General features: G+C 37.8%; 1 protein-coding gene across 2 annotated transcripts; it reads left to right on the forward strand.

The window, feature by feature from the left end:
* The first annotated feature begins 6,378 nt into the window (after positions 1–6,378).
* LOC118768147 (zinc finger protein 93-like) lies at positions 6,379–10,881 on the forward strand. 2 transcript variants are annotated; one of them, XM_036514053.1, is made up of 3 exons: positions 6,379–6,774; positions 8,017–10,151; positions 10,402–10,881. In XM_036514053.1, exons 2-3 carry the CDS (start codon positions 9,032–9,034, stop codon positions 10,743–10,745), a joined length of 1,464 nt encoding a protein of 487 aa, XP_036369946.1. In that variant the 5' UTR covers positions 6,379–6,774; positions 8,017–9,031; the 3' UTR covers positions 10,746–10,881. The 2 variants fall into 2 exon arrangements, with proteins under 2 accessions (XP_036369946.1, XP_036369947.1); XM_036514054.1 differs by having other exon boundaries at positions 8,017–10,190; positions 10,439–10,581.
* The last annotated feature ends 720 nt before the right edge of the window (positions 10,882–11,601 follow it).

The raw sequence follows: 11,601 nt of genomic DNA on the forward strand, positions 1-11,601 counted from the left end.
TTTGCTATTTTTTGGCTATACTCTCTAAAAATGCTTTATAGTTATTTCCCTTACAAACCCGAGCAACGCCGGGCGATACTGCTAGTGTACTATAGATTGGAACCTCTCACAGTTCCATTGTTTTTATTTTATTTTGTTTATCTAAGCTCTTTTGTCATATATCCTGTGGCACATTTTGTGACTTTTTCTCCCCATTGTCACCTCTAGTTCTACTTATACCACTTCAAGCAGAACAAAAGAGACCCACAAGATTAGAGCCACAAAAAGGTTACACATTTTGAGGAAAGACTTTAGACAATGACACTACACAAACAATAAAACCTTAGTGTAAAACCAAGTGTATAAGTGCGTGTGATTAATTTCCAAAACTTGGTAATCCCAGCTTCCAGGAAAATGGATATTTTTTAATGAAATTTTCTAAGAATAGGCACAGGAGTGGCTGTGTGGTAAGTAGCTTTTTTACCAACCACATGGTTCCAGGTTCAGTCCCACTGTGTGGCACCTTGGGCAAGTGTCTTCTACTATAGCCTTGGGCCGACCAAAGCCTTGTGAGTGGATTTGGTAGACGGAAACTGAAAAGAAGCCCGTTGTATATAGGTGCAGGAGTGGCTGTGTGGTAAGCTTGTTTATCAACCACGTGGTTCTGGGTTCAGTCCCACTGCGTGGCATCTTGGGCAAGTGTCTTCTACTACAGCCTCGGGCCGACCAAAGCCTTGTGAGTGGATTTGGTCGATGGAAACTGAAAAGAAGCCTGTCGTATATATATATATATATATAGGTGCAGGAGTGGCTGTGTGGTAAGTAGCTTGCTTACCAACCACATGGTTCCGGGTTCAGTCCCACTGCGTGGCACCTTGGGCAGTGTCTTCTACTATAGCCTTGGGCCGACCAAAGCCATGTGAGTGGATTTGGTAGACGGAAACTGAAAAGAAGCCCGTCGTATATATTATATGTATAGGAGTGGCTGTGTGGTAAGTAGCTTGTTTACCACCACATGGTTTCGGGTTCAGTCCCACTGCGTGACACCTTGGGCAAGTGTCTTCTACTATAGCCTCGGGCCGACCAAAGCCTTGTGAGTGGATTTGGTAGATGGAAACTGAAAAGAAGCCCGTCGTATATATATATATATATATATTATATATGTTTCTTTACTACCCACAAGGGGCAAAACATAGAGGGGACAAACAAGAACAGACAAACGAATTTAAATCGATTATATCGACCCTAGTGCGTAACTAGTACTTAATTTATTGACCCCGAAAGGATGAAAGGCAAAGTCGACCTTGGCGGAATTTGAACTCGGAACGTTACGGTAGACGAAATACGTCTACGCATTTCGCCCGGCATGCTAACGTTTCTGCCAGCTCGCCTTATATATATATATATATGTGTGTGTGTGTGTGCGTGTATGTTTGTGTGTCTGTGTTTGTCCCCCTAGCATTGCTTGACAACCGATGCTGGTGTGTTTATGTCCTCGTAACTTAGCGGTTCGGCAAAAGAGACCGATAGATAAGTACTGGGCTTACAAAAAGAATAAGTCCCAGGGTCGAGTTGCTCGATTAAAGGCGGTGCTCCAGCATGGCCGCAGTCAAATGACTGAAACAAGTAAAAGAGTATAAAAGAGTAAAAGAGAGAGAATATGCTTCACGTGGTATAGATTCTGTTTTCATTGGAATTTGTGGTGAAATGGTTTTTTCGAATGTTGGGTGAGGCTTTTCGGAAAATTCACACAAAATTTTCTTTACTCATAACTTCAGAAAAATGGGAACTGGAAAATATTTTCCGATGTAAAGGTGTGTGATTTAAGGGTAATTTGACTATTGTTTCTAGCACATCCCACAACCCCATTCCTCATTTCTGTCTCACGCTGACATGAAATTAATGTTATCTAGATGTTTTTCTGGATTTTTACCTTTTGACCGGCAGATATAGAAAATAATTTTTTGTAACTAAACACTTTCAAACTTCCAACACTGGTCGACTGTGTCGTATAAAACATCTTTTTCTCTTAGCATTTTTGAGAAAAACTTATATTTACGAAGTGATTTCGTGTTAAAGTTGTCCTATTTCGGTAATTTCAACCAATCAGTGACGCGTATTCAGCTGAATAAAATTACTGCCGTTGTTTGTCAACAACAACTTCCAGCGGTGTATATTTCGTTTGTCACTGTTATTTATGACATTGTTCATCACAGTTACGTTCATAAGTCCTAAGGTCAATTTATTCGACTAAAGGTGGTGCTCCAGCATGGCTACAGTCAAATGACTGAAACAAGTGGAAAAATACACACACACACACACACACACACCCCGAAAGAGGGTAAAATGAAGACGCATGGCTCAGTGATAAGAACATCAGGCTTACAATCACATGGTTGTCGGTTCAACTCCCGGACCAGGCTGTGTGTTGTGTTCTCGAGCAAGGCACTTTATTCCACGTTGCTCCAGTTAACTCAGTTGTAGAAATGAGTTGTGACATCACTGGTGCCAAGCTGTATCGGCCCCTTTGCCTTTCCCTTGGATAACATTGGTAGCATGGCGAGGAGAGGCTGGTATGCATGGGCGACTTCGGGTCTTCCATAAAAAACCATGGGGAATTTTCTAGGTCATTTGTGATCAAAGGGGGGCGGTCTTTACTCTTTGCTACGGTAAAAAACCTTGAAAAGGTATTTATTGAAAACTTTGTAAAAACTTCTCATTTTCCTGAAAGTTTTGAGTAAAGAAAGCAGTCATGTGTGAATTCCTCAAAAGTCCTCACCAACCCTCGGGAAAATCTTTTCACCATAAATCCAATAAAATCAGAATCTAACCATCTGAAGCGTATTTGTAGAAAATTTCACTATAGGCGCAGGAGTGGCTGTGTGGTAAATAGCTTGCTTACCAACCACATGGTTCTGGGTTCAGTTCCACTGCGTGGCACCTTGGGCAAGTGTCTTCTACTATAGCCATAGGTGCAGGAGTGGCTGTGTGGTAAATAGCTTGCTTACCAACCACATAATTCTGGGTTCAGTCCCACTGCATGGCACGTGATCACGTGACTGACCAGTCCATCAGATGTAGTTACACATCGCTGGTCACAATGCGTTCGCATTGTTTTAGCCTTTGAATGAATATATAATATATATATATATATATATATATATATATTATATATATATATATATATATATATATATATATAATATATATATATATATATATATATATAAATTTATTTCACGTTGCTCCAGTTTACTCAGCTGTAGAAATGAGTTGCGACGTCACTGGTGCCAAGCTGTATCGACCTTTGTCTTTCCCTTGGATAACACTGGTGGCGTGGAGAGGGGAGGCCGGTATGCATGGGCGACTGCTGGTCTTCCATAAACAACCTTGCTCGGACTTGTGTCTAGGAGGTAACTTTCTAGGTGCAATCCCATGGTCATTCATGACCGAAGGGGCACTTTACCCTTTATATATATACACTTGCGTCAGAAATTAATTAGCACTTCTCAAATTTCTACATTAAATAGGTTAAATCAATTAACCTATGAGCTGTTCAAAACGTCTTACGCGATGAGAAAACTTAGTATGGTGTGATTTCGGTCCTTGCGAGGCGCTACCTATATCTATTAAACAAAGGAAGATTTGTCTGCATCCGCACTCCAAGTTGTTGTTGCCCTGCTATGTCAACATCATAAGGCTGTAGACTCTCAAACTGCTCTGCAAACAAAGTTACGTCATCGTTCTGCGCAACAGTGAACTCGCAACAAAGCAATAGTTCGAGATATGGCCACTAGGTGACAGCACATACCTTGAGTGAAGAGCAAATCAAGGGTGCTAATTAATTTCTGACGGTAGTGTAGAAGCAATTTCGTTATTACACACACATTAATACCGACAAATCCTAAGTTTCATCTTGTGGAGGTATGTATGTGCTGTCTATGTAGTATGTGAGACAACCAATTTTTTTTTTAATAAATTTTCAAAAATTGCTTTTTTCATAAAAAGCTTTCTTCTATCATCTTTGACCCTTTTGTTACCAACCTGGCCAAAACCAGCTCTGCATCTGTAGTACAATGTCTTTTCATAAGTCTTGAATTAAAATCTTCCACCAAATCTTAGTCACAATTTATGTTCTTAACACTAGCTTAATGATAACTAAGTTATTTTACTAAGTTCTTGGTTATATTTAAAATTAATTGAAAGAAACACAGAGCATCTCAACAGAAATATGGTAACAAAAGGTTTTAAAATATATAATAGAGAAACAATTCTTAACCCTTTTGATACCAACCTGGCTGAAAGCACCTCTGACCCTGTAGTACAAATGTTTTGTTTCCATAAGTCTTGAATTAAAATCTTCCACCAAATCTTAGTCACAATTTATGTTCCTAACACAAGCTTAATGATAACTAAGTGTACATATATATATATATAGATGAGAAAGTTGGTTTGTGAAAGCACGTGGTTGAATATATAGAAAATAGTAAAAAGTGAAAAAACTACAGAAGGCTTGTTTTAAAAATAATTTGTATTCTTATCTTATATCTTATATGTATTGAATTATAAGATATATATGTATGCTATTGATATTCTCATTTTGTTGAATGAATAAATAATCCAACATTTTAATATCCGAAAGTTGATGAACTAACTACATTTGTTTCTCCATTTTCTTATTTGTATTTTAAACTAGCAGTATCGCCCGGCGTTGCTCGGGTTTGTAAGGGAAATACTATCTCTCTTTTTACTCTTTTACTTGTTTCAGTCATTTGACTGCGGCCATGCTGGAGCACCACCTTTAGTCGATCGAGCAAATCGACCCCGGAACTTATTCTTTGTAAGCCCAGTACTTATTCTATCGGTTTCTCTTTTGCCGAACCGCTAAGTGACGGGGATGTAAACACACCAGCATCGGTTGTCAAGCAATGCTTGGGGGACAAACACGCACACACACACACACATACATATATATATATATATACATATATATGACAGGCTTCTTTCAGTTTCCGTCTACCAAATCCACTCACAAGGCATCGGTCGGCCCGGGGCTATAGCAGAAGACACTTGCCCAAGATGCCACGCAGTGGGACTGAACCCGGAACCATGAGGTTGGTTAGCAAGCTACTTACCACACAGCCACTCCTGCGTCTATATAACTACAGTTTTATATATATACATATATATATATATACAACTACAGTTTTATATATAAAGACTAGCAGTATCGCCCGGCGTTGCTCGGGTTTGTAGGGGAAATAACTATATAAGCATTTTTAGAGAGTTACTTCCCTTATAGATGCCAATTCGGGCTTTCTTAGCCATTTCTGTTTTGGTGTCTTCAAGCCATGAAGTCGTTGTTCTAAAAGAACGCTGGTCTCCTTGACAACGCTTTACGACGTTGATTTCCTTACACTCCCTTCCCCACAGCTTCACGAGGGAGGGAAGAAGGGGGAGAAGCAAACAGATGCAGGTGTGACCATGGACGCCAACTCCGCCGCCATCGACACACGAAAAAATATGCTTTAAAATGGAATAAAAAATGATGTTAAATTATTTTTAAAATCGTAGACTCATCGTAGACGCGCGCTAATACTCAGACGGGCTCGATATGAATCACGACTATAAGATACCCGAATTTGGTTAAACTGCACCGCAAAATGTGGGAGTAGTTAGGAATCTAAATCGAAGGGGACAGACACTCACACAACTACAGTTTTATATATATAGATTTACGGAAAAAATATTTCTTTACCTTCACCTGTTTAATACAATAAATGAATTAACTGCATTGCAATTAAAAGCATTTATGTATTAAGAATCTGGGTACTTTACCAACAGTATATTGGATAAATACTATCCCTTAGTGGGTTGCACCCATAACCCCTATCTTTCTTTGTACTATATATATATATATATATATATATATATATATATATACATATATATATATACATATATGTATGTATGTGTGTGTATATACTTGTGTGTCTGTGTTTGTCCTCCCAGCATTGCTTGACAACAGATGCTGGTGTATTTACGTCCCCATAACTTAGCAGTTCAGCAAAAGAGGCCGATAGAATAAGTACTAGGCTTACAAAGAATAATTGCTGGGGTCGATTTGCTCGACTAAAGGCGGTGCTCCAGCATGGCCACAGTCAAATGTCTGAAATATGTAAAAGATTTAGAGTAAAAAATATCCAATTTCCTGCAAGTTATGAGACAACAAAATCTGGGGAGAAGGTCACGTATGCCCATTTTCTCTATCAATTATTTATTCTTGTAAATATTATTCTCTTCCAGTAACTAAAATAACTCCAATTGCATCCTGTAAAACCACCGTGTATAACTGGTACACCGACTGAACTCTAAATAACCTTACGTGTGAATAAAGAACTCTTTAAATCTAGAGTTACTTCCCCCTAGCAATTCCCGCACTTTTTCTCCCGCAATATTTTCCCATTCCCTGCTGTTGATTGACCCTCGTGTATATTACCGGTCACATCCGTTCAACAGATAATTAGCTGAGATTTAATCCGATAGACGTGATTGCTAATTAAGCATGTAGAGAAATCATCTACTGAATTCTTTATTACGCTAATCTTAAAAACATAACGTCTATAATAAAACCTAGAATTTCTTACGAAGCTGTCGTTGTCTACCTTGGCTTAAGTTCTCACTACCTGAACATACTGCGACCTCGTCCTTACCGGATCTAAATATTACCTGCTTATTGTTACAATGGATTGATTGTGACACCTTCCTCCTCTACATTGGGTCTATAAATAATACGTAAGTGTTATATATATATATCCTGCCATTGTCTGTCGTAGCTGAAGTTCTCATTTGGACATCCGTTTCTATAATAGATTTGTTATTAATGTATCAGTATTGTTCACATCAACGATTCTTTTTATGTGTTCAGTAAGTTATCAGAAAGAAACTGAAGGAAATAGAGAAATGTAACGAAAATAATTATTGTTATAATCTATATACAGAAGGGTCTCACATAATGTAAAGTAAATGTGAATTGTCAATATTGGGTTAACTAAGAGGTTAATCTAAGCAACATCAGAATTCCAGTCGAAGCAAAATTCTGGTTTAACCCCTCATAACTTCTTTACCTTTTAAATTTTCAGAAAATGTTTGCGTGTCTTCTACTATAGCCCTGGGCCGACCAAAGCCTTGTGAGTGGATTTAGTAGACGGAAACTGAAAAAAAAGCCCGTCGTATATATGTATATATGTGTGTGTTTGTGTGTCTGTTTGTTCCCCTAGCATTGCTTGGCAACCGATGCTGGTGTGTTTACGTCCCCGTCACTTAGCAGTTCGGCAAAAGAGACCGATAGAATAAGTACTGGGCTTACCAAAGAATAAGTCCCGGGGTCGAGTTGCTCGACTAAAGGCGGTGCTCCAGCATAGCCGCAGTCAAATGAGTGAAACAAGTAAAAAGAGTAAACTTAGCGGTTCGGCAAAAGAGACCGATAGAATAAGTACTGGGCTTACAAAAGAATAAGTCCCGGGGTCGAGTTGCTCGATTAAAGGCGGTGCTCCAGCATGGCCGCAGTCAAATGACTGAAACAAGTAAAAAGAGTAAAGAGTACCTTAGTGAGGTCCTCTCTATCTGTGTGGTACAACTGTTGAAGTGGCGGATGACAGATAGCTTTTGGCCCCACACATGCCAGACAGAGAGGACCTCACTAGGGTACACTACATCTCCATTACTGTGTCTTCGTTTTAACCCTTTTGTTACCAACCTGGCTGAAACTGGCCCTGGCTCTGAGTACAAATGTTTTCTTTTCATAAGTTCTGAATTAAAATCTTCCACCAAACCTTAGTCACAATTATGTTCCTAACACTAGCTTAATGATAACTAAGTTATTTTACTAAATTCTTTGTTATATTTAAAATTAATTGAAAGAAACACAGAGCATCTCAAAATAAATACAGTAATGAAAAGGTTAAATGAACACCAAGCCTTTGTCATAACCAAAGCTACACTCTGTCTTAAACTGTTTTTTCTCTCTTATTTCAGAATATCAGAGGACATTGGCATCAGAGGAATTTTACTGCAGAAGCGTCATCAATATTTATCATATTTTGAAGATGATGTTACACAGAACAGGATATAAGAACCCTGTTTATGTAAATTAACTGTGAATTTCAGTAAAATATTTCTTCTGGGTGACGTTATTGGTGAAATTTCTTGGATTCACTCTGAAATGGGTAAAACCTAAATTTGAATTCTAAATAAACTTGGATAAATTTACAAAGACATTTGCAACATCTTAAGATATCAGCAAAGCTTATATTTGATAAAAATATGGCAGTTGTAACATTTGTTAGGAATAAAATATAGAAACAAGAAGATAGGACATTTCCAGACCATTTTGTTGAAGAAAAAAATTACAGAAAGAAAAATTGTGTGAGAAACTTTAATTTTTGGTAGATTTACCTGCAGAGATGCCAAAAGAAAGAGGAAAATCTGTATACGACTGTGATATCTGTAAAAAATCATTCTCTAAAAAGGTAACCTAACTATTCACAGAAATATTCACACAGGAGAGAAACCATATCATTGTGATATCTGTGGTAAATCATTCTCTACAAATAGTACCTTGGCTATTCATAAACGCATTCATACAGGTGAGAAGCCCTATCACTGTGGTATCTGTGGTAAATCTTTCTCTCAAAGGAATACCTTGACAAATCACAAGCATGTTCATACAGGTGAGAAACCACATCATTGCGATGTCTGTGGTAAATCTTTCTCTCTGGTAAATACCTTAAATGTTCATAGAAATATTCATATAGGAGAGAAGCCATACCATTGCGACATATGTGGTGAATCATTCTCTAGAAATAATACCTTAACTGCTCACAAACGCATTCATACAGGTGAGACACCATATCATTGTGATACCTGTGGAAAATCATTTCCTCACAGGAATACCTTAACTGAACACAGACGTGTTCATACAGGTGAGAAGCCATTCCACTGTAATATCTGTGGTAAATCATTCTCTCAAAAATCTATTTTGGCTATTCACATGCATATCCATACAGGTGAGAAGCCATATCACTGTGATGTCTGTGGAAAATCTTTCTCTCAAAAGCCCCATCTAAGTGCACACAAACGCATTCACACAGGTGAGAAACCTTATCATTGTGATATCTGTGGTAAATCTTTTACTCACAAAAATACCTTATCTAACCACAAACCTACTCATACAGGTGAGAGAAAATACCATTGTGATATTTGCGGTAAATCATTCTCTCGTAATGATCTCTTAAGTGTACACAAACGTATTCATACAGGAGAGAGACCATATCACTGTGATATCTGTGGTAAATCATTCAGTCGTAGTCACCACTTAACCGCTCACAAACATATTCATACAGGAGAGCAACCATATCGCTGTGATATCTGTGGTAAATCATTCTCTCACAGAAGTACCATAGCTGTACACAAACATGTTCATTCAGGATTGAAACTATATCACTGTGATATCTGTGGTAAATCATTCTCTCAAAGTAGTAAAGTTAATCTTCACAAACGTATTCATACAGGTGAGAAGCCATACCACTGTAATTTGTGCAATAAATCGTTTGCTTACAAAACAAATTTAACCAACCATAAACGTACTCATACAGGAGAGAAACCATATCACTGTGATAACTGTGGTAAATCTTTCTCTTACAAAACTAATTTAACTATTCACAGACGCACACATACAGGTGAGAAATTATATCACTGTGATACCTGTGGTAAATCATTCTCTCATAAAAATACTCTAACTCTGCACAAACAGACTCATACAGGATTGAAACCATATCGCTGTGATGTCTGTGGTAAATCATTCTCTCAGAGTTTTAAAGTAACTCTTCACAAACGCATTCATACAGGTGAGAAACCGTATCACTGTGAGATATGCAGTAAATCTTTCTCTTGCAAAAGTAACTTATACACCCATAAACGTATTCATACAGGTGAGAAACCTTATCAGTGTGACAACTGTGATAAATATTTCTCTTGCAAAACTAATTTAACTCATCACAAACTTACCCATACAGGTGAGAAACCACACCACTGTGATATCTGTGGTAAATCATTTGCTCACAGAAGTTCTATAACTGTTCACAAACGTACCCATACAGGAGAGAAACCATATCACTGTGATATCTGTGGTAAATCATTCTCTCGAAACGGTGACTTAGCGATTCATAAACTCGTTCATACAGGAGAGAAACCTTTTCATTGTGACATCTGTGATAAATCATTCTCCGTGAGAGTTAACTTAGCTAAACACAAACGTATTCATACAGGAGAGAACCATATCATTGCGATACTTGTGAGAAATCATTTTCCCAAAAGGAACATTTAACGAAACACAAACTTACTCATACAGGTGAGAACCACATCACTGTGATATCTGTGGTAAATCATTCACTCACAGAAGTGCTGTAACTGTACATAAACGTACTCATACAGGTGAGAAACCATATCACTGTGATATCTGTAGTAAATCATTCTCTCGAAGTGGTGACCTATCCACTCACAAATTTATCCATACAGGTGAGAAACCTTACCACTGTGATATCTGTGGGAAATCATTCTCTGTAAAAGTTAACTTAACTAAACACAAGCGTATTCATACAGGTGAAAAGCCATATCACTGTGATATCTGCGGGAGATCATTCACTCAAAAGGGACATTTAAGTAGACACAAATGTATTCCTTCAGGAATGAAATCATCATTGTGACACCCGTGGTGAATCATTCTCTGAAATAGATCACTTGACCACTCACAGACGAATTCATTAGGAGAGAAACCATGTCATTGTGATATCTGTGGTGAATGGTTCTCTCAAATATATCTCTTAGATCAGTGGTTTTCAACCAGGGTTCCGCAGAACCTTAGGGTTCCACCAGTACAGTCCAGGGGTTCCGCAAGAAGTTACAAAACTGCTAAAATCGACAGTAATTTTTAATTTTCCTGTGCAGATATGTGTGCATAAGACTATTAAATTATTGGACAGGGGTTCCTCGAGCCAGTGGAATGTTTCCTTAGGGTTCCGCTCCAGCAAAAAGGTTGAAAAGCATTGACTTAGATAAACACAGACACACATTGATATGGAAGAGAAACCATGTAACTGATTCTGTGGTATATCCTTCTCTGAAAAAAGACAATTAACTACAGATATCTTTCTCATCATAGAGAAGAGTGACTGTATCATTATCAAAAGTCATTTGTTGAAAGGAATATCTTATATAACAATAAATGTATCCACATGATAATAAAGATATAACAGCATGTTATAACAACTTGCTAACCCTATATTTTTTATATATCCTTATCAATATCTACCATTCTGATATTTTTAATAAAATCTGTTCTTTCATATATATATCCATCTAAGATAATTTCTGAATCTCTATATAAAGCTGAAGTTGTCTGTGTGTGGCAGGTTTGGTAGCCTTCAACTAACTCTATCTCCTCCCAGACCCTGCAGCGCAAGTTGACCAAAATTGAGAGTATTATAGAAGAAGGATTGCTCTTCCTTCCGTAGAAGAAAAAATTCAAATCGGACCATGTTAACCCCAAAAATTATTCACATC

This window comes from Octopus sinensis, linkage group LG27, assembly GCF_006345805.1.
Source record: "Octopus sinensis linkage group LG27, ASM634580v1, whole genome shotgun sequence".
In the NCBI taxonomy this organism is placed as follows: Eukaryota; Metazoa; Mollusca; class Cephalopoda; order Octopoda; family Octopodidae; genus Octopus; species Octopus sinensis.